This window comes from Erpetoichthys calabaricus, chromosome 16 (assembly GCF_900747795.2).
Source record: "Erpetoichthys calabaricus chromosome 16, fErpCal1.3, whole genome shotgun sequence".
Lineage (NCBI taxonomy): Eukaryota > Metazoa > Chordata > Cladistia > Polypteriformes > Polypteridae > Erpetoichthys > Erpetoichthys calabaricus.
In genome coordinates this window covers 72,471,200-72,495,648 of record NC_041409.2, presented here as the reverse complement: position 1 = coordinate 72,495,648, position 24,449 = coordinate 72,471,200, and the positions used below count along the sequence as shown (strand labels likewise).

General features: G+C 40.6%; 1 protein-coding gene across 1 annotated transcript in view; it reads left to right on the top strand.

Moving 5' to 3' along the window:
* Positions 1-11,662: 11,662 nt before the first annotated feature.
* sos2 (son of sevenless homolog 2 (Drosophila)) overlaps positions 11,663-24,449 on the top strand; it is a 120,031-nt gene continuing 107,244 nt past the window's right edge. The window contains 1 exon segment of the mRNA XM_051919939.1: positions 11,663-12,680. Coding sequence (XP_051775899.1) covers positions 12,597-12,680 — 84 coding nt within the window. The 5' untranslated portion in view covers positions 11,663-12,596.

The window sequence follows — 24,449 nt, the reverse complement described above, 5'->3', positions numbered from 1 at the left end:
CAAACTAGTTTGAATGGAATGGAACAGAGTGAGAGACTGGTTCAAAGAAACTCACAGGTGGCACAATGGTAGTGCTGCTGCTTTGCAGTAAGGAGACTGTGGAAAATTGTGGGTTCGGTTCCTCCCTGTGTGGATAGCGCTTTGAGTACTGAGAAAAATGCTATATAAATGTAATGAATTATTATTATTATTAATAAACACTGGGAAACAGGAGTCAAAGGCAAAGATAATGGATAGGGTTTTCTTCTTTCAGCTGCTCCCGTTAGGAGTTGCCACAGCGGATCATCTTCTTTCATATCTTTCTGTCCTCTGCATCTTGCTCTGTTACACCCATCACCTGCATGTCCTCTCTCACCATATCCACAAACCTTCGCTTAGGTCATCCACTTTTCCTCTTGTCTGGCAGCTCTATCCTTAACATCCTTCTCCCAATATGCCCAGCATCTCTCCTCTGCGCATGTCCAAACCAAAGCAATCTCGCCTCTCTGACTGTCTCCCAACCGTCCAACTTGAGCTGACCCTCTAATGTCCTCATTTGTAATCCTGTCCATCCTCGTCACACCCAATGCAAATCTTAACATCTTTAACTCTGCCACCTCCAGCTCTGTCTCCTCGGTCTCACTACCGTCCTGTAGACCTTCCCTTTCACTCTTGCTGATACCTGTCTGTCACAAATTACTCCTGACACTCTTCTCCACCCATTTCACCCTGCCTGCACTCTCTTTTTCACCTCTCTTCCACAATCCCCATTACTCTGTACTGTTGATCCCAAGTATTTAAACTCATCCACCTTCGCCAACTCTACTCCCTGCATCCTCACCATTCCACAGACCTCCCTCTCATTTACACACATGTATTCTGTCTTGTTCCTACTGACCTTCATTCCTCTCCTCGCTAGAGCATATCTCCACCTCTCCAGGGTCTCCTCAACCTGCTCCCTACTATCACTACAGATCACAATGTCATCAGCAAACATCATAGTCCACGGGGACTCCTGTCTAATCTCGTCTGTCAACCTGTCCATCACCATTGCAAATAAGAAAGGACTCAGAGCTGATCCCTGATGTAATCCCATCTCCACCTTGACTGCATCCGTCACTCCTACCGCAGACCTCACCACTGTCACACTTCCCTCATACATATCCTGTACAACTCTTACGTACTTCTCTGCCACTCCCGACTTCCTCATACAATACCACAGCTCCTCTCGAGGCACCCTGTCATTTGCTTTCTCCAGGTCCACAAAGACGCAATGCAACTCCTTCTGGCCTTCCCTAAACTTCTCCATCAACATCCTCAGAGCAAACATCGCACATCTGTGGTGCTCTTTCTTGGCATGAAACCATACTGCTGCTCACTAATCATCACCTCACTTCTTAACCTAGCTTCCGCTACTCTTTCCCATTAATTCATGCTGTGGCTCATCAATTTTATCCCCCTGTAGTTACTACAGTTCTGCACATCCCCCTTATTCTTAAATATCGGCACCAGTACACGTCTTCTCCACTCTTCTGGTACCCTCTCACTTTCCAAGATTCCATTAAACAATCTGGTTAAAAACTCCACTGCCATCTCTCCTAAACACCTCCATGCTTCAACAGGTATGTCATCTGGACCAACGGCTTTTCCATTCTTCATCCTCTTCATAGCTGTCCTTATTTCCTCCTTGCTAATCCATTGCACTTCCTGATTCACTATCTCCACATCATCCAACCTCTTCTCTCTCTCATTCTCTTCATTCATAAGCCTCTCAAAGTGCTCTTTCCATCTGCTCAACACACTCTCCTCGCTTGTTTGTACGTTTCCATCTTTATCCTTTATCACCCTAACCTGCTGCACATCTTTCCCAGCTCGGTCCCTCTGTCTAGCCAATCGGTACAGGTCCATTTCTCCCTCCTTATTGTCCAACCTCTCATACAACTCATCATATGCTTTTTCTTTAGCCTTCGCCACCTCTCTCTTCACCTTGTGTCTTATCTCCTTGTACTCTTGTCTACTTTCTGCATCTCTTGGACTATCCCACTTCTTCTTTGCCATCCTCTTCCTCTGTATACTCTCCTGTACTTCCCCATTCCACCACCAGGTTTCCTTTTCCTCCTTCCTCTGTCCAGATGTCACGCCAAGCACCTTTCTTGCTGTCACTCTTACTACATCTGCTGTAGTTTCCCAGCTGTCTGGTAACTCTTCACTGCCACCCAGTAATATCTAAGCTAAAAAGAAAAGAAGGTTAAATATAATGTTTCAGCTATATAGCCTTCATCAGGTGTGCAAGTGAAAAGAAAAAAAGAAGGTAATGCACTGGGGGGACAAAACCAGGACAGTTAAAAGAAGAATGTGAGAGAAACCAGGAAAAAGTTCTCATTAGAGAAGATGAAGGTAGAGGAAAACAGAAATGAGTAGGTCATTAAGACCTGGAGAAATGTGAAGATTCCAGGCTGAGAATGACCTTAGCTGCTTGTTTTTCTTTGAAATGTGTCTTTGATAGCCTGTGAAAAAAACAAAGCTTTGATCAAGGGATGTGAAGTTTTCTACAACAGGCTTTGTAAGGTCTTTTTAATGGCTCAAATGTGCTCCCTGAAATGTTCTGCAAGCTGTCTCTCTGTTTCACCTGGGTAGATGACTGGATGTTTCCCACAAGAAATGCAATAAATAAGATTTTTAGACTGGCAAGTGGCCCATGGTTTAATATTGAATTTACGAAAGGGACCAAATACAAGGGTATTGTTGATGACAAGTGACACAGCGGCTCCTGTTACAACTCCAAGTGCCTGGTGAGAATGGTGGCTCTCCTCTGTGAAGTGAGCTGTGGATGAGAAGTTTGCGTAGGTTAGGTTGTCAATGGCAGGAGATCAGAGGAGGGTTAGGAAAAAAGCTCCTGTTGAAGGATCTCGGGAATGGGGAAATTGTGTTTAATGACCTCTGGGAAAGAGAGTGTGCTAGGGTGGAATCCGAGGACTAGCTGGGTTCCTGTTAGAGCGGATGTTACAAGTCCTATCCCTGGCTTGACAGAGGGCCATGAGAAGGGAATCCTCTGTCAAGGAAGAAACTCCTCATTTTGAGTGCTCCATTACAGAAGTCAACCTCAACACTGAGCAGAGGTAGCAGAGTCGAAGGATTGTGAAACTGGCAGTTTCTTTTTTTTTTTAGTATGCCAGTGATGGAAGGAGCTTTAGAGAAGGTACTGTAACTGTGTGAGTTGGTTGACTTGTAATCGACATATTCTTTAAGTCCTGGAAAGCCGATGGAAAGGATAATATCTAAAAATTGTAAGGTTGTGGTGGAAACGTTTGCTGTAAACCCGGCAGTTGGATGGAAACTAGTAAAATCATTAATGAGTTCTCGTAGGTGGGTTCTGGAGAAACAGGCAGCACCAAAGAAAAACATTGATATATGTTTTGTGCAGGTCTGTTACAAAAGCCTAGGTAGGAAGAAAAGAAACACTCTTCCACCCAGCTACCAATCTGACTGCTGAGCTTGCTTGAAATAAAGCAGACTATCCTATATATGAGTAACGAAACATTGTTTATCCCCAGGGAACAAGAACAGCGTGAATGCAGCCATATCTATGTGATCAATTCCTGTGACATAACTGCTCTGACCATAATGGTCATGTGATGTAAGAAAAGAAGACAGTAAACAAAGCTAAATTTGTCATTTTTAATTTATATGAACTACAACAATTGATTCCTAATGATTCCAAACTCTACATGAATCAAAAAACATAAGCAAAAAAAAGGGTGCTGTATATGATGACAACCAGTTTAGGTGGCATTTTCCAGATGTATTCAATTCAGCAGGTTGCCCCCAAATTTTTCTTCCACTCTTTGTAATGGGTTCAGCACTTAGACAATGCTGGTGGTATGTGGAACCTTAAAAGGACCACTGGTTTTTCCACAGCTAAAACCACCATCAGCTTTTTTGACCACTGCTTTCACTGCCATCTTCATGGGATCCTTCCATGCAAAAATCATCTGCGTCTTCCACTGCCTGCACATTCACACCACACCGCAGACTTGGCCTCACATTGATCACCTAGACTCAGCATAAACTATCTGACACACTTTTCCCCAAACTCCATTACCTGATCTAATGCCAAGTTCCTACCCAAAACTCGCTGGTGACTATGAACCCAGCCCAATGACCTTTAGCAGCAAATATGCTGCTGTGACGTGCTTGCAAAGATAACTGTTTTCTACCTATGTCCCTCACCCATACTCTGTGCAGCTCACCAGTACTCTGGCTGGCTTCTGCAGGGTGGCTTCATCCCTTCTGATAATCCATGGATACCTTATCAACATGTCTGGCTCACTCTCAGCTCTTGACTGTGGAAATAGTCCAACACCACCATCAACCACATTTCCTTTAGCCACCCTCTTGATCTTATCTATTCTAGCTCCAAATGGGTGCACATCTTCAACTGATCCTAATGGTCTGTTGCTCCACATACCCAAGCCATCTCACTTTGTTCCACAACACCTATCACCTCCACACAAACTCAGAATTCATTTTTCTCTCACTCTGTGACATTCTACCTTGTCATTCTCCATCTGCTCTCTCCAACTTTGCTTCATTTTCTGTCTTCACTGATCCTGTCTCACTATCATACAGAATATTACTCTTTCCACAGTTAACAAAGTCACAACATAATGTTACAAAGCAAATATATATAATCATATATCATCCATTCGATTGTTTTAAGACTCCACTTTTTGCCTGCACTGCATCATGGAAAGCAATGTGAAAATTGGAAAACAAACCTAGACAAGATACTAGTCCATCACTGGGCACACTTATAAGACCACCCTGATAGTAAAAGGAGTGCCACAAACATGAGGAAGAATTGCAGAGAGCACTGCAGCCAGCAATCAAGCGAGTGTTCAAGTGCTGCGAGGCAGCCACACTACCTGCTGCATTAATATGACATTCTGCAAAAATTCACATTGGCTTAGAGTACCTAGAAAGACGCATTACCATGGTAGATGCTATAGGCGAAGTAGATAATGACAAGGATAACAGAAAAAGTTGTAAGAGAGGTGCAAATTAAAACAAAATTGTCTTTTTTGTAGCAGGTTGGAACAAGCCGGTTTTCAGCTTTGATGCCAGAGAACTTAAAACCGTACAAGAGGGAATTCATTTCAGTAGGTTTTATGGCAACGTTTTTGGAAGCGTTTTCAAACTAATGACATTTCTACACTAATTAAATAAGCTAACTAATTTCCCTTGTCATCCACTGCATCTAGATTTTTTTTACATAATACTTACATAATAATTTAGTTGATTAACTCTTGCTTTTATCCCAAATGATTTACAAGTTATCAGAAAGAAAACAAGTGTCAGGGAGAAAAGTTCCAGATCATAGACTGAGTCAGTTGCCAGGTCTTAACCAGCCGACCCACTCTGACACGTTAACCACTAGGACAGAACCATCTTTAAAGAGCTATGTTTACAGTATACTGTATAACACCCCAAGGCACTTGACGCATGCAGTGTGATTAATTCTGTCTGTAATTTTACAGTTCGAGCTGTGGGAATTTAAATGACTAGCTGAGGGTCATACAGTGACTCACTGGTGAAGATCAAACCAGCAACTTTATGGTTTAAAGTTCAGCTCCTTAATCACCAGACTTTACTTTACAATTACCTTCACTCACCAAATACCGGTGTCATCTGCAACAAAGAAAATGCTGACCATAATACGCTTTTACAGTCATCCAATGTCTGTGTTCTTTTGCCCATTTTAACCTTTTTAAGGAAAAAGCCAAATGAGGACCTGTAAGGGGTTTGTTTCTCAAACTACACACTCGGATATCTTTATCCTTATAAGCAGTTGTGCATCTTGGCCTTTATCTTCTTTTTTCTGTCCCTGTTAGATTCAATCTACACTCCGTGGGTGACAGGGCCTTCAACTGTATAGCGCCCAGACTCTGGAATGACCTACCAAAATTAATCAGGTCAGCTGTTCAAGAAGGCTTTTAGCTCTACTTGACTTTATTACCCTTCTCTCAGTTTACCTTTATGTCACGACGCTCATGTAACCTACAGTATGTGTGTGTGCTAGACCATCAATTATGTTATCTGTTAGGCTTTTTTTCTCTGAATTTACTGTCTTAATCTTCTTTGTTTATTTATCTGGTTTGTACAATGCTATATACTGTATACCCTGCCATTCTATCTTAAACTCTGTGAAGTGCCTTGCACATGGGAAAGGCGCTATATAAATAAAATGTATTATTCTCTCAAGGCAGTAATGGACACTTCTGTATGAAATCTTCCGTTTCTTGACAATCTGCCACATGGAACTGCCTTTATTCTGAAAAAAGCAACAGCCTGACATGTTTCATTTTGTCCATTTTTGAACCCAGAGCTGAACTTTAGGAATGCCAGTAATTTAGAAAGTGAAAAAGCTTATTTTTAGTGCTCTTTAATCAGACATTCATAAAATTTGATATTAGTTATATGTTTCTGTTTCTAAGAAACATAAGAAATTTGACCAATGAGAAGAGACCATACAGTTCATTAGGCTCATTTGTTTAGATCATTTCTAAGTTGTCCCAGTATCTCATCCAGATTCATCTTACAGGTTGTCAAGGCCTCTGCTTCAACTCCATGGCTCAGTGGTTTGTTCTAAATACCCACTTCTTTTTGCATAAAGAAGTGCTTCCTAGCTTCAGTCCTAAATATACTTCTCCTTAATGCCCACTGGCATCCAAGTATGTGAATAACTCTTAAGCTGAAATAATTCTGCTGGATCTACTTTATCAATACCTTTAAGGATTTTGAAGACCTGGATGAGGTCCCCATGCAGTCTCCTCTGCTCAAGACTGAACAGGTTTAATTCTCTAAGTCTGTCAGAGCAGGACATGTTCTTAAGTCCTGGGGTGCACCTACTTGCTCTTCTGTGCACGGCTTCACTGATGGCTTCACTTCATGTTGAGCATTCTTTTCTGTACTCCTTGTCTCCTGTCAATTAGTTTAATTTTCCTTTATTGTCAACAAGTAGAAATGTGTTTTGATCCAACACCAACATACAAAAACACATTCTTACATACAAGACACACAGTAAAAAATACAAATTAGTGAGATATTTACAGCATGTACATAAAAACAGAATTCTAGAATACTTGCTGTGGACCACCAGGGGCCGCACCAGCCACCCTACCCGGCACAGACAGGCAAAGACACAAGTGCAGGTGCAACACATGTTTATTTTTTTTCCCCGTGGGAAACGCCTTCACACATTTCCCACGTGTACAGCACAGTTCAGCACTACACAAAAACACAAACACACTCCACTCCACTCCACTCTTCCTGACTCTGGCTCTCTGAGGAGTGGCTGCTGGCTCCTTTTATAAGGCACCCGGAAGTGCTCGTTGACCTAGTTCTGGCCATAGACATAGAATTACTAGACATCGCATGACCAGCAGCATCGTACGTCAACTTCACCGCCATATTGCGAGGGGCACTGCTGTGGAGTGAAGTAATGGATAAAGATGCCTCACGCATGTGCTGCTTGGGATTGTACAAACCACTGTACGCTCCTAACCAGATCCAGAGGGATTACATTTCATAGGTAAGGCTGAGCAATTGTTTTGGTTATATTTGGCCATTAGAAAATCCCATTTTATAATCTTAAATTTAGCTACACCAGGCTAAGCTAGCAAAACTATGCATTTAAGTTGTCAAGTGAGCCTCGAAACAACGTTTTGGCTAAACGTATTTAGTCACTAACTATGTAGATTGTTGTTAGCTGTTAACATTTCTCAAACTTTGAAAGTTTCCCAAAGAAATCCACCTCAGGAAGCAGTAGGAGGTAGCCCTTAGACGGGATTTTGAGAAAGCTGTCCTGTGATGTGTGCCGTGCTAGTTTGGTAACAGATGCTTTTCCGGCATCATATGATGAAAGCTACCACTTGCTCACATTAAAAAACAAAGGAGGTTTGATGATTCCTTCTGAGGGTACAGTCAAGGTGGTCAAAGTAGCTGAGCGTGTTATCCAACAGTCAACATTTGTGTAAGCTGTCAGTGTATCTTTGATCAGTCAGTTTGTTCAGGCTGAGATCGGTTCAGATGATGTGTTTTTTCTCAAGGAGCACATTGAGGAAACACAGTTTGAAATTGACAACCATCATTTTATGCTCATGTCTTTAGTTGTGTCTGTCTGACTTCCACAAACTAAGGCTGCACCATATTACCAGACTGAATACTCTCAAATTACAGGATCTGAATGAGTGAGAGGGAGTGTAAGTCTGTAGGAGATCAGTGAGGTAGGGGGGAGCAAGACTGTGGAGAGCTTTAAATGTTAACAGCGGTATCTTGTATTGTATTCAGTAGTGAACAGGGAGCCAGTGAAGTTGAGAGAGAATAGGTGTAATATGTTCAGTGTATTTAGAACAGGTTATTATCCTGGCAGCAGAATTTTGAAGAAGTTGTAAGCGATGGATACGTTTTTGTGGGATGCCAGATAGAATAGCATTACAGTAATCTATAAGTGAGGTGACTAGGGCATTAACCAATACTTCAGTACTATGTTGCGTAAGAACAGGACAAAGTCTAGAAATGTTTCGGAGATGGAAGAAGGCAGTCCAAGAAATGATACTTATATGGGAGGAATTATTTAATAATAATAATAATTATTATTATTATTATTTAATAATTGCCATTATTAGTGTATAAATGGATATAAATAATTGCATTTAAACAATTTGCCAAAATCTGTTGTATGTAAACGATACTGTTTTGAATGTTATTGATTTTTCATCAGACAACCCGGTTTCCACATCTACCTGTATTAGTTTAAATGGTACTTTTGCCACTCGCAATATGGCGGATGTGCTGACGTATTGTGTCGACTGGGCAACCCAGGGAATGCGGCGTCTATCTATAGATGTCTATGGTTCTGGCAGCACATCTGGGTGTGGCGGAAATGCTGCAATTAAGGGCTCAGCTGCAGCTGGAGCACCTCCTAGTGGCACCCACGGAACCCAACAGGGCTGTACCAAACACCAGCTCCCATGGAGCTCTGCGGGAGTCTGGGGCACTGCTGCAACCCAGGGGGGCTACCACCTAGCAGCTCTGGATACGCTCCCTCCTCTGGTCCTTCCAGCATAAAGGCATCCCAGTTGGGCAATGGCCCTGACCATACTCCACATTGCCTATTTAAAAGTTTTATTATAGTCAGTTTAAACTTCTTTTTGTTTTTAATATTTGGCATCAAGTATCACCTCCCAGAATGTAAATTTTGAAAACAATTATTTAAGCAGTGTATCTGGTTCTTTACAAATGTATTTGCCTTTCTTTTTTGCTCTTTTATTATATAATGCATGAAGCCCTAATTGCGATTGCCCACAGATAGCAGACCCCGATTGAGATATTTTCTTATGTTTACTTTTATTAGTCACAGAGAGTCCCCCGAATCAGGCCAGGAATGGAAAAATGAGTACACGCTCAATATGACATGTATAATAGCTTCACAGAATGCCAGTTGAAATGTTCATCTTCCTCTGCCTTCTTAATAAATAGCAGTGTGCTGGCTTTTTTGTAGATATATTGTGTGTTTCTTTAAAGTTCAAGCTATTATCCAAAATGGTTCTCAGGTACTAAAAGCTACTAACTTTCTCAGCTTGTTCTCCCCTGAGGACAATTGATTGTACTGGTTCAGCATTCTTCCTAAAGTCAATAAGCAGCTCTTTTGTCTTCCTCACATTTAACTGGACATTCTGCTCCTGGCACCACCTCTACATCCTCTTGGCCTCTTCCTCAAAATGTGCCACATTGTTAGAGGGGCCAGTCATTGCTGTATAATCTGCAAACTTGACAGCTAAACAATTGCTGTCAGATCCTCACAAGCTATTGCTATAGATAGAGAAGAGTATAGGATTGATCACTGTGCCTTGTGGAGCTATTGGTGTATAATGGGCGGTAGAAGTAGAAATTTTTCAAGCTTAACAAAATGCTCCATTGTAGAAGAGAACGTCCATAAACTGAAAGTCATAGGTAAGACTGGGGTCCATCTGTAACTCCTGTAATTTATTGCAAAGGGTATCAGGCTTCATGTATAGTTTAAGGCTGAAGTAAAGTCAATAAACAGTATTCTCACAAAGGAGTGTGGTTTTTCCAAATGTGTGTAACGGGTATGAACAACAGTCATTATCACATCATGCAGAAAACTAATATTAATTACCCTTTTAGAAAACTGCTTAAAATCCTTATGATTTTTGTTTTCCCGATGTACTGTATTAGCAACAACACCAGCAGTCACTATTCTTTTTCTATTCCATCTTATGCTGTCATCAGCCTCAAAACACAGTCACAAAACAATGAAATATAGATGTCACACCTCAAAGCAAGTGTGCTATTGCATTTTCGCAGCTACAAAACTTTACTGACTCGTGTTTTGTAGTGGACCTGCAGCCTGTATCTACTCTGGTGTCACACCTGCTTTCAGATACCGCTTTCTTGAAGTGTATTTCTGACAGAAAAACATTCGACAAGTATCTTTATGATGCTTATAACAAAATCTAACGTGAACTAAAATGACTTTTGAGGAAGTGCAGTTTATTTGTACTGCCGCAGATATTTGGTCTTTTTTTGTGAATCACTGTCCTTTTGAACGATTCTAAACTACAATGCAAAAAACAAAACTCCACTGTTTCCAGGCGCCTTCAGGGCCTATGATGTGATTGCTACTAAAATCGATGAGTCCATACTTCATAATCCTGGATAATCTGAAAACTGCAGCTAGTGTTGAATGCTCCGATCGATTCCTAAAATCTACACGCACGTCTTCTTATAATACAATACAGTCGTCTCGTTAGGAGCTCCTAACCAAGGACTCTCCTGTCATGGACGTCTCGGGCTCCAGTTGCAGAGAATCGCCTTTCAGATTTTTGTTTTGAAAGACTGCTCCTTCTAAGATAAAATAAAGACTTAACATTTCTCCAAGAATAAATATGAACATATAGGTTCCTTATATTTTGGAAACTTAAGCTAGTATTTTTGTTTCGTTTTTATTATTATTATTATTATTATTTTTGAACTAGTAAAACTTAATTTGGTTGAAACATAAAAAAACACTGTCACGTAACTTTGAAAAGTTCACAATTGCATCATAGAATAACGGTGTCTATTTAAAATTAGTTGCGTTTAATATACAAAAATGAGGACACCTTTGTATGCCAGAGTTCAGCAGTACTCATTTAAGACCAATAAAGAAAAAGATATGCCTTCTATTTATTAATTGCCTTGTTGTGATTATATTGAATATAGATATAATTGCCATTGTGTGCTTGTCTGTCAGTGTACATTCAATTACAGATGTGTCCAGAAATGTACTGTATTATTTTAAAAGATTTTCTTGCTGAATATTTTTGAACGTTTCATACTTATTTGTGAAGTAATAAAGGTTATAGCATATGTAATATAATACACTACTTAATAAAAAGAAATATTTTTGAATACTCTTTATCACTTGTTTAAAAGTAATATGTAATATTGAATATGTTACTGTTTAAAAGTAACTTATCCAACCCTGTTCATAGACCAAGGTGTCATTTGAAATGGTAATATGTCATGAGTGACAACGGAGCTGCACAGGTGTAAGCAAAAGTGGACACGCCCCTGACGTCGTGGGCCCCGCCCTTACGCCGGCACGTACCATCGACCGCCTGCCCGCCCGGCTAGTGCGCAGCCGAGATTTCCACGCGCGGCTGAGGGTGTGCGCTGCAGACTGGGGGATGACGAAAGTCTGTGTTAGTGGAACAGCAGCGCAAATCCAACATACTATAAACATCAGCACAACAAGTAAGTTTAATTGGTTAAAGCAACTTTACAAGACGCCAAGGCAATACGACTGTGGTGAAGGCTCTCATGTTGACGAGACGTAGCTTTAACCGTGGCCGACATTTCTTCGCTCGTCGCGAATCCCTTGATACAACAGCTAAGATTTGGAGCCGATAGTCGCCTTTTTTCGTTTGATGACAGGCATTCTAAGGATACAGCAGACCTGCGCCCGAAAATAACAGCGCACATCCTTCTTCATCGGGACCGAGATAGCCCACTGCCCGCCCCTCAAGTGGTCAGCTTGCCCCCTCCCCCTCTACAGAAGAAAACACAACAAACAGGCGAGTGGAGTGTCGGGGCCCACGGCGGCTGGAGGAGCCCGACGCGCTCGCGGACAGACGCGGCCTGATGTGTGGCACACCAGGTCACGAAAACTTGTTGCTCTGACTGTTTTGACGTGCACCTTTTCTTTTTAGCGGAGAAGGAAGCTTTTGCACCCTTGTTCATCGCCCCCTTTTTTTGGGAGAGGGGGCGGACAAAAGTTGCCCGGAAAGCGAGGAGTCATTTATATGGGGCTTCTGTCACGCGAGTAATCCAGCTATGTTTGGATAGAACTTACTTCGTTCCTTGTTTGGTTTCAACGATCAGCTATTGTTGTAAAGACGAAACCACCGTACCCTATCTTAACCACACTGGTCTACGTAATGGCTTGCCTCGGCTGCTTTTCTCTCGATCTCGTGTTCGATTTACCGCGGGAGTGATTGACCACTGGAGGGGCCGATGCTTACAAGCGGACCCAGCACACAGCAAGCGAAGCCATGCAGCAACCTCTGGCCTACGACTTCTCCAGCGAGGAAAACAGTCATAAATGGAGGGGCCTTTTCGTGCCATCGCTGCAAAAGGTACGTACCTTGGGGGTTTCTTGGGCAATCCATAGAGGCAATTCTAAAAGGGAAATTCCATCAATCTTTACATATCTCATGAAACACATTTCCTATTAAGGTTTACTGAACGATATGTCCCGTTTTGCTTTATCGTATGTAATGTTTTAAGGTTATGAGGATTGGTAGGTTGGTGGTGTTCGTCATTCTTTCATTTATGCTTGTGCTCTTTCTGAGAAAGTTGTTTTTCTTTCCTTCAAATAATGTAAAAGCTGCTGTAGGAGTGAGGTCTGCAGGTCTTTTCGGTGAGGTTGAAGGGACGCATAACGAGGTGTTTGGTTCCTCATCTAAGATCACTTTAACAATTAAACGAAAATATGTTTAGATAGTTTTGTTCCGCTCTTACTTGTTGGAGTAGTGGGTACGGTTTTGGATTTTAGATCCTTAGGTTGCAGGTTCACATCCCATTACTGACAGTTCGCAACTATGGGTAACGCACATCACCCGATTGTACTCCAATCTTGGGGGAGGTAACCCAGGGGTGTCCAACTCCGGCTGCAGTGGCTGCAGGTTTTCATTCCAACCGTTTTCCTAATCGGCGAGCAGTTTTCACTGTTAATTAACTCATTTTACTTTCATTTTAATAGCCCAGTTTTTAAGGATTCAGTCCTCTGAATTGATTCGTTTCTTCATTAAATGGCAGCCGAACAGAAATGAGACGTGAAATGAGCCAACATATGTCCAGGTAAACTGGAACATCAAACTCCAGCCAATTTCACTCCAATCAATTTCTTAATGAGAAGCTAGTTCTTGCTTTTAATTAAAGCCGTCATTGAATATTATGACTTGTTGCTGCTCTCATTCTGCCACAGCAGACTTTTTCTGTTTTTTTCTGACCGCCATCAAGATGTTTTGGCGACCGGAGCAGAGCAACATGACCAAGACCTTGACCTTTCTTTATTTTCAGGTTAGATGGTCATGTGGCACCTTGTTTTGTGTCTCATTATTGTTTGGGTGCTCATTTGGGGAAAAAGAAACAACTAAGGGGCCTGAGTCGCATCAATTTAACGTTAATCAGCAGCAAAAATGGCTAGCTAATTAAGAAGATGGTTAGAAAGAAAACCAGCAGCCACTGTGACTTGGTCCCCTGAAATCATTTCCTGAATGTTTTAAGTGTCCTTGGTTAAAGGTGTCTTGTAAGTAAGTAGTACTAGGGTGTTGTACCGTGTTAGCCATTATGAATGTAGAGAAAAGTCAAGCAAAATGACACCTTTTATTGGCTAACTAAAAAGATTACAAGTAAGATTACATGTAAGTATTAATGCTAATGTAAATGTATGTTATTTTTAAAATAAGGAATGATAGCATTGATAAAAACTGGTTTTATATTAGATAGAGAGAATCCTAAACTTAATTTCAGTCACCTGTCCTGCTAGACTGACTTGAAAATTTAAATGAATGTTTTTGCCTTCAAAACTGTAATTTTGTATATCTTATATAGTGTCTTGGCAGCAGACATGCCCATTATGCTTATGACATGACTGTTTTATGTCATCTTATTTAACTACTATATTTAAATTTCACAACTAAGCATTTTGCTAAGGTACATAGTGTTCTTGATTTATAGAGTGTGACTGTGAATATTAGTAATGGATTGTGAGAAATTCAATTTTGTCAATCTACTGTAAATGTGAGGTCATCAACAATAGCTATGGCTAGATCATGAAAACTTTAGAACTTTGTTACTTCAGTAATTTAAACTGTAAAAAGTTATGCCCATTAAGGAGACACAATTTTAAGCTTTTTTTTATTTATTTATTTTTACTCAGACAGTATTGGAGACAAGAATTGAACGAATATACGAGTGAAAGTGTAGCTGGCATAGGGCATTATTATTTTATTCTTGGTGTTCATTGTTGTTTGCTCCACTGTACGTTTGATGGTCTTTAAAGTGGTGCTGCTACTTTAGTTCTTAAACTACATGGTTGGGTGACATTTTGCCTGTAAGGCACTACACTGGTATATGTCAGCTGTTCTTTTTTATTTTCCTTTATATTGCTTTCACATTTATAAATTTAGCATTTTGATTTTTTTATTTCCATATTTATTCATTAGAAATATAATCAGCTAGTAAAATTGGTTTTACAATTGTGTGTTTAAATGAATTAAAACACTTTTGATGAGAGGTTATGGTTTTAGGTTCACTGGAAATATAAGTGTAGTATGTAAAAATTGAACACGTGTAGAAGCATCTCTGCAGTGGATTTGGGTTTAATTGGGTTGTTATCAAAGTGGACTTTAAGTATTACAATACTATGGAAAAGGTCACTCATACATCAAAAAAGAAAACAAAATTTATGGACACATGAATCTTTGAAAAATGAAAAAGTATCTTTGATACTTTTTTTTTTTTCTATACTTACACACAAAATTCTTTGTATAGTATCTTTTCCAATGTAGTATAGCATGGAAGAAAATACAGTATTTTTTGTATATATATCTAAGTTCTGTATTTCAGTCTCTGCACTTGCTTTCTTCTTGTTTTGCATTATTTTCTTTAAATGTATTCTTAATACCACATCTCCTCCATGTCTTGATAAATTTTATAAATCTGAAATGTTAACCAGCACGTTCTTTTGATGTGAAGGCATGACAACTGTGAAACCAGGGTTGTGCTTAATACTGTTGACTCTGTCCTTTTGCAGTAAATAACTTGAACATCTGGGACAAAATAGAGGGCATGGACATTGCATATGAAAGAATGCATTAGGCCTTCAATTAGACATTGATATAAAAAGATCAATAGTTTTAAAAAAATTAAGAACTTTGCCAGTACAATAGATGGCATAATGTATTACTTTTCTGCAGTGATTTAGGCATCAGTGTTCATTTATCATTATAGATATTTTTTGTATGTTGAAAATATGATGAGAGAGTTGAAGCTGTCATCAGTAATGTAAACATTGCTTTTAAGCAAGAACTGCCTGTTGTCATCTTAAGATTCCCTTTAGTATTCTATAATAAATACTGCAAATGATAGATTTGTGATTAGACCATGTAGAAAATAGAAATTCAATTCACTGTGAAAGGAATGAAAGAAATATGTGAATCCTACTGTATATGCATTAAATGTAATATTGAACTCTCCTATTTAAGTTGTATACACAAAAGCTGTTGTGGATTTGCACTCAAAAATGGAAGCATCACTTCCACAATCCGATTAAATGGCATGTCTTCTACAGATGATTGCATGTTGTTCTTGGGATAAACAAATAGGCCTAAGAGAGAACAGCTAATGCAGCGGTTCCAGTTTTAATTTCTCACAAGAGTATATCTGGTTTTAAGCCCTAATCAACTATCAGTGTAGTTGGACTGATTTTGGATAGAAAGACAAAGTGTTCCTAAGTTGTTCTTAAACAAGGATTTTGTAACCTTTTCCATTATCATTTTCAATTGTATTTAGTGTTTCTCAGCTGGGTGAATGTTCTTTTTCAAAGGCTTACATTTTAAGAAAGTCTGAACAACAAGCTAGAAAAATGTAATTTTTATGCAGTCTTTTATAAATAATGTAAGCTACAGGTGGAGACATAAAAATACACAAAAATACATGCTCATTTATATATGCAATGGTAAATGGAGTAGATTGCAGTAAATAAAATTAACATATAAGCCTTTTGTCATTGACAGAAAATAAATGTCTTCACTCCACAGCCAAACAACTACCTATCAAATCTCAGCCGTATTTAAATGGACTGACCAAAGATACTTTATGATACAGGGCTGGGGAGGCCAGGTCTTTCCTGACAACAGGGCTATTACATTCATTACAATTACAGCTTGACTTAGTTGTGTTGCGTGCTAGTAGTACATTGGTATATGTACTTGTGGCCTGATGTACATTATGGCTGACCTCATTCTCAGATATTCAAATGAGGTAGTACATAGAGATTCTAGTATTGCTTAGTTTTTTCTTTGTATGTTTTTCTTTTATAATCATGTAGTGAATGAAACAAAAGTGTAATATGGTATTGAATCTGCTTTTGTTATCTTCATTAAACACGCAGAAATTTCTTGTCTGTTTAACATATGATTCACAGGTTGTCCAGAACGGTCAAACAAATACAGACAAGTACGTCATAAGACAGATGAAACAAATTGTTTTTCCTAATCTAGTCTTAGTTATGTATTCATTATACAGTGAAGCACACCTTTACAAGAAAAGCTTTGTGGTTAAACTGTTTATTTTTTTCATTCAGTGATAATTCCTGTTTATCAAAATCATCCATTCATCTTCTTGCCCCTCTCTTTGTGTTGATATGTAGTAATTATAGCTTTATACAGTGGTGTGAAAAACTATTTGCCCCCTTCCTGATTTCTTATTCTTTTGCATGTTTGTCACACAAAATGTTTCTGATCATCAAACACATTTAACCATTAGTCAAATATAACACAAGTAAACACAAAATGCAGTTTGTAAATGGTGGTTTTTATTATTTAGGGGGAAAAAAAAATCCAAACCTACATGGCCCTGTGTGAAAAAGTAATTGCCCCCTGAACCTAATAACTGGTTGGGCCACCCTTAGCAGCAATAACTGCAATCAAGCGTTTGCGATAACTTGCAATGAGTCTTTTACAGCGCTCTGGAGGAATTTTGGCCCACTCATCTTTGCAAAATTGTTGTAATTCAGCTTTATTTGAGGGTTTTCTAGCATGAACCGCCTTTTTAAGGTCATGCCATAGCATCTCAATTGGATTCAGGTCAGGACTTTGACTAGGCCACTCCAAAGTCTTCATTTTGTTTTTCTTCAGCCATTCAGAGGTGGATTTGCTGGTGTGTTTTGGGTCATTGTCCTGTTGCAGCACCCAAGATCGCTTCAGCTTGAGTTGACGAACAGATGGCCGGACATTCTCCTTCAGGATTTTTTGGTAGACAGTAGAATTCATGGTTCCATCTATCACAGAAAGCCTTCCAGGTCCTGAAGCAGCAAAACAACCCCAGACCATCACACTACTACCACCATATTTTACTGTTGGTATGATGTTCTTTTTCTGAAATGCTGTGTTCCTTTTACGCCAGATGTAACGGGACATTTGCCTTCCAAAAAGTTCAACTTTTGTCTCATCAGTCCACAAGGTATTTTCCCAAAAGTCTTGGCAATCATTGAGATGTTTCTTAGCAAAATTGAGACGAGCCCTAATGTTCTTTTTGCTTAACAGTGGTTTGCGTCTTGGAAATCTGCCATGCAGGCCGTTTTTGCCCAGTCTCTCTCTTATGGTGGAGTCGTGAACACTGACCTTAATTGAGGCAAGTGAGGCCTGCAGTTCTTTAGACGTTGTCCTGGGGTCTTTTGTGACCTCTCGGATGAGTCGTCTCTGCGCTCTTGGGGTAATTTTGGTCGGCCGGCCACTCCTGGGAAGGTTCACCACTGTTCCATGTTTTTGCCATTTGTGGATAATGGCTCTCACTGTGGTTCGCTGGAGTCCCAAAGCTTTAGAAATGGCTTTATAACCTTTACCAGACTGATAGATCTCAATTACTTCTGTTCTCATTTGTTCCTGAATTTCTTTGGATCTTGGCATGATGTCTAGCTTTTGAGGTGCTTTTGGTCTACTTCTCTGTGTCAGGCAGCTCCTATTTAAGTGATTTCTTGATTGAAACAGGTGTGGCAGTAATCAGGCCTGGGGGTGGCTACGGAAATTGAACTCAGGTGTGATACACCACAGTTAGGTTATTTTTTAACAAGGGGGCAATTACTTTTTCACACAGGGCCATGTAGGTTTGGATTTTTTTTCTCCCTAAATAATAAAAACCATCATTTAAAAACTGCATTTTGTGTTTACTTGTGTTATATTTGACTAATGGTTAAATGTGTTTGATGATCAGAAACATTTTGTGTGACAAACATGCAAAAGAATAAGAAATCAGGAAGGGGGCAAATAGTTTTTCACACCACTGTACATCAGAGTTCAAATCTAAATGATATTTTAAAAGTAATACTTTGCATGCATCTTTCCTGTAGTTTTTATTTAGTTAATAAGAGGAAGAAGAATTTATAGTGTTCTGGATTTTATGCATTATTATTACTGAATCGAATACAACCTATTTTATGCAGTAGTTAAATTATCTTCATCACATATTTCAAGATAAATAACCCATATTAAAGAAATATAGAAAAAGTAACTAACCCCAGATAAACAGGCAAGCTCAATAGACTCAGAAATTATTTATAGTCACCAATCAACCACAAGCACACACCCTCAAACATGCTTATGTAGGGCCATTGTAGATCAACTATTAAGCGTGCACTAGTATTACAACACTTGTACAGTAGGGCACAGAATAAAGCGCTAGTCTGAAGCTACTAGTAGGCGTTTCTGCTGACAAATTATTTAGTGTCTCTCCAGCATTTAGGATATACGATGAGGCTTGCAGTTTGTTGGTGAAGGTGCACATAGTGTACTTTTTATTTTTTTCCTTTCACAGCATAACTTTGAAAAGTCTTCATTGACCGCTCCCCAATCTTGCAACAAATTACTTGTTTATAGGGTAAGAGAAACTTTAGTGTATATAAAGAATGATCATCATTAACCAATTTATTTTACCATTTGCTCATACTAAATTTTTTACAGACATTTTTTTGTTTTAGTAACTGATGTGGCCCATCCCGCGAGGGCATGTCTCCCATGGTGGGGAGCCAACACACTTCTGTCCAGGGCCTGTTCCTACAAAAAAAAAAAAAACTGGAAAAAGGAGCGGAGATGTTGCCTTGACGCCAATGCTCGGCGTCTTTCTTCATACCATACAGGCAACGCTCCCCCCTTCAACCGGCACTCTCTGCTCCGGCACCCCCTCTGAGGTCTCTGTGCTCCCCAGATCGGGACTTCTGACGGGAACACTCGCATCCCCGTCTTCTCAGCTGCCTTCAGGGCTTCCCTCCGATACCGCAGAGGGCGGCCCGTCACCAGACGTGAGCTCCCAGCCTTTCATCCTCTCTTATTGGATGAGCTGGCTTTCTTCCTCCGGATCATCCTCTTTCTCTGGGGTGCCCTGACGGTCTGAGTCTCCCTATGGGAAAGGAAGAGACCCCGTGCCGTCTGCGTCCCTGTAGAGCGACATGAGGGTGTTGCTGGCTCTGGGAGCAGGGCACCTAGACCCCCGGCACACAACAGCTGGTGTCTTACCTGCCCTCTTGCTTGTTCCGCACCCGCCACATGATCTGCCCTCACCACCGCATCCACTGTCGGAGGTACGGCTACTTGGTACCCGGAACTGACCGATACTGAGCCCCCCTTCGCACAACCCCCCTTTTCCCTTTATGGCACAGGTGTCACCTGTACCACCGCGTCCCTCCGGCCGGAGAATCCAGTGTCGCTCCACTTTGTCCACTGATGTAGTGTCTTCAGTGACGCGATTGCCTTCCCCTCCAGTTTCTCCATTACCTCACGCAGGAAGCGCATGACCTGGAGTAGCGTCTCTGCGGACTGAAGGCAATCCAGCTCACGCAGAGCTGCTAACGAACACAGAACGTCAGCCAGCAGTGGACTTCACTTTTGATCGGTCCTATACGCCGGCTGCATGCTGCGGAGCCTTTTCCTCGGCTCAGTCGGGTCCTCCCCTGGTTCAGGATGGACATTTGTTGGTCCCGCCTCTGTCAAATCCTTCGCCAGCCCCAGGGAGGGACTTATGGTCTTCTGTCGTCCTGTTGCTCCGGGACCCGATGGGGTGGCAAGCCTGGCGGCAACTCTTCTGCCGCAACGGCTTTTGGACACGCAGCAGCTCCTCTACCCCAAGTTTTAACTACTGCCGTTGTCCTGGCATCACTCCCCAGATCGGGCTGCTTCGGCCACCGATGCGGGTTCAGGTAGTCCACAGCTGCAAAACACAAAGGCAGTCTGGCAATGCCGGCTCCTCATGGCTGCCTGCCGCTGGGGAAGCGACTTACTTCCTGAACTCCGCCCTTTGGAGGAAGCTGCCTCTGTGTGGCCTCTCCTGCCACAGAGTTGACCCATGTGTCCATGGCGATGGGGCATACTGGAGAGACCGCTGCTTGCACGTCTTTCATGTTCATCTTTCTCCCCATCGGGCACAGACGGCACTTCTGTGGACCATATGCAGTCTTCTGGGTGAGTCGCTCCTACTAGCAGGGTTGTGCGCTACCGCTGTACCATGGTGCGTGTGTGGGGTGTCCTGCTGTGTTGGGCTGTCCACAAAATTATTTTGTTGACAGGTTCCCGCCTTGTATCAGGCAGAAAGTCCCATCTGGGATGCCATTGTGGAGAATCGGCCCCGGCACAGACAGGCAGACATCGATGGTTCAAGCACACACACGTTTATTTACACTATTTACAAATGAATGAAGTCCCGCACACAACCAAGTGTCTCAAACACCAAACACCCTCAAGTCCGTGCCTCTCAAAAGTCCTGCCTCCACCGCCTCCACTCCTCTCCTCCGAGCTTCATCCTCTGACTCCGGGTGACGACTGGAGGGAGGTGGCCCTTTTTATTCCCACCCGGATGTGGTCCAGGTGCCCCCTGATGAGCATCCGGAAGCACTCCGGATGTGGCGGAAGTGCTGACATCCAGGGCTCCTTACTCATCTTGGCGCCCCCACGGGCCCCTGTAGGTTTGAGCTTCCATGCTCCTTTCCCATGGCTGCCATACAAACCAGGGCAGCTGCCCTCTCGTGGTCTGGGAGAGGCATAGTCCCTCCCTTGGTCCTTCTAGGCATCCTGGCTGGGCACAGCTGCCTGCCACACTGAAAAAATGAATATTTCTTAAAGTCAATATGAAAAATAAAAATTCATTTTTATAATAGTGCCTAAAGAATTGGTGAACATCATGATTGTTCATAGTATACCAATTTAAACGTGCTTTAAAAAAGCTTTTGTAACACACACTATTTATTAAAACCTCGTGATCATAATGTTCACTTTAACAAGAATACTGATTTATACACATGTGTAAGTACCCATCCCTGTATTCTGTGGATTTAATAAGTCATTTTAAGCAGTCACTTTTGTCTTCAAGGACTGAAAGCAAATGCTTAAATCACTTTTCAATGACTTATTCTATGGATTTCATTTGCCGTAATAGACAATCAGTCATAGGTGTCTTGATAGTTCTTAGTGATTGGTACCTTTTATCAAATTTCAAGGTAAAGGCTCTAAAACATGCCACCTGTTTCTGTGCCAGATTCAACTAAGTAGTTTGGAAAATTAAAATCACAGAGGATTGTTTAATCTCAAGTAGTCACTCCAGCTTCCATTTCAGTCACTATTTAGACAGAAAAGAACTGTGTTACAGTGATCCCTCACTATATCGTGCTTTGCCTTTCGCGGCTTCACTCTATCGCGGATTTTATATCTAAGCATATTTAAATATATATCGCAGATTTTTTGCTGGTTCGCGGATTTCTGAGGACAATGGGTCTTTTAATTTCTGGTACATGCTTCCTCAGTTGGTTTGCCCAGTTGATTTCATACAAGGGACGCTATTGGCAGATGGCTGAGAAGCTACCTGGCTTACTTTTCTCTGTGTCTCTTGCGCTGACTTTCTCTGATCCTGACGTAGGGGGTGTGAGCAGGGGGGCTGTTCGCACACCTAGACTATATGGACGCTCGTCTAAAAATGCTGAAAGATTATCTTCACGTTGCTACCTTCTGTGTGCAGCTGCTTAGTGAAGCGACATGCTTCACATACTTAAAAGCTCAAAGGGCACATACTGATTTTTCACTCTTTGTTTTTATCTGTCTCTCTCTCTCTCTCTCCCTGCTCCTGACGGAGGGGGTGTGAGCTGCCGCCTTCAACAGCTTTGTGCCACGGTGCTTCGCATACTTAAACCAAACAGCCCTATTGATTTGTTTGCTTTGCTCTCTGTTTCTGACAGCCTGTGCTCCTGACACGCACTCCTTTGAAGAGGAAGATAAGTTTGCATTCTTTTAATTGTGAGACAGAACTGTCATCTCTGTCTTGTCATGGAGCACAGTTTAAACTTTTGAAAAAGAGACAAATGTTTGTTTGCAGTGTTTGAATAACATTCCTGTCTCTCTACAACCTCCTGTGTTTCTGCGCAAATCTGTGACCCAAGCATGACAATATAAAAATAACCATATAAACATATGGTTTCTACTTCGCGGATTTTCTTATTTCGCGGGTGGCTCTGGAACGCAACCCCCGCGACGGAGGAGGGATTACTGTATTTGAAAACACATGGCTGAAATTGTTTGCTTTGCTATTTGAAAAAAAGTAAAAGTTTTGAAGTCTGATTTTTGTTCAAAATTTGTTATTGTTATTACTGGTATACAATAATAATTAGTATAAGCAGTAATATCTTGATATGAAATTAGTGCTAACTGATAGAATAAAGATCCTTGAATTTATTAGTGTGCGTATTCGAGCACAGTAGCTATGGATGCTTATTCTTTTCACTCATAATAATAATAATCCTTATTTTGCAAAGATATTGCTGCAAGTATTATCACAGTGAGCAGTTGCAGAGCATGCAATTAATGTTGCCAACAGCGACAATGTTAAATGTATTCATTTGGTTAGCATTAATATTTTAATATGGGCAGATGGATGGTACACATGCCTGTCACATGGTGTCATGGGTTATGTTTGATTGCTGTGTTCAATATTTGTATGGAGGTTGCATGTTCTCACTGTGTTTATATGGCCTGAGTGCACATAATACGGGAAGATTACCAGTTTTACAGCTGAATATCAGAAGCATGTTATTTTAAGCACATTTCCTAAATATTTTTATTTCTACATATAGTGTATTAATTGCATCCTCACAGTTTATGATAACAGGGAGCTACCTAGGTGGATGGCGCGCCAGGCTTTTACAGTCCAAAATCATACACACATACCAAGTAGATAAGATATTCAGAAAAGGTTATGCCGACATCCAGTAGCAGAAAACTATAAATAAAGTTTATTACCTGAAAAATACTTGCCTGTTTAGTTGTAATCCATTTATTTACTATAGATAATATTTTGAAACTGGATCCAGAGCCTAGTAATCTTCTCTCAGAGCTTTTGGAGCTCAGGCATAATTCTTAGACTTGTAACAGTCAGTGTTTGTGTGGGATGATTGCTGTGCATGAATGTGTGCACTTTGTGAGCATACATCCAGTAGAATAACACGTGTGAACTTTTTTCCTATGAGAAGATATACTGTGACATTTCTAGTGCACATGTAGCATTAAGAGAATAATACAAAGATATGTTGTTAAAATGTTAAATACATATTGCTTATTAACTGAATGATTTAAGATGTTGCTGTAGGAAATGTACTATATATGATATGCAGTATACACTGAGAAAAATGTTCATGTATATTTTAGTTAATAACACAGTTCAAGTAGTGACCATATATCAATAAATAAAAAAAAAAAATGTTCTTTAGTAAAGTGAAGGTAATAAGGTGACAGAAATGAAAAATTTAGTGTTTTGCTGAAAAACTATAGTAAACTAAAATTTAATAAAAACTGAAAGTAGATTGTAGAATTAAAAGTGAAGTTTAAACTAAAACGAACATATCTTAAAACTAGAAAAACACTGGTAGATTGGTGGTAATAATACATTTTATTTACAGTATATAAAATCTTTCCCATGCTCATTTATACTAAATGAATATTACTTTAGCTTCAAAAATCTAGTGAAGAACACAAGCTTAGTGTAGTGCTGCAACAACTAATTGGCATAATTGATAAGTAATTATTAAAAACGTTGGCAATAAGCTCTTTCATTGATTAGTTGATCATGTCATTAGGATGCATACGTTG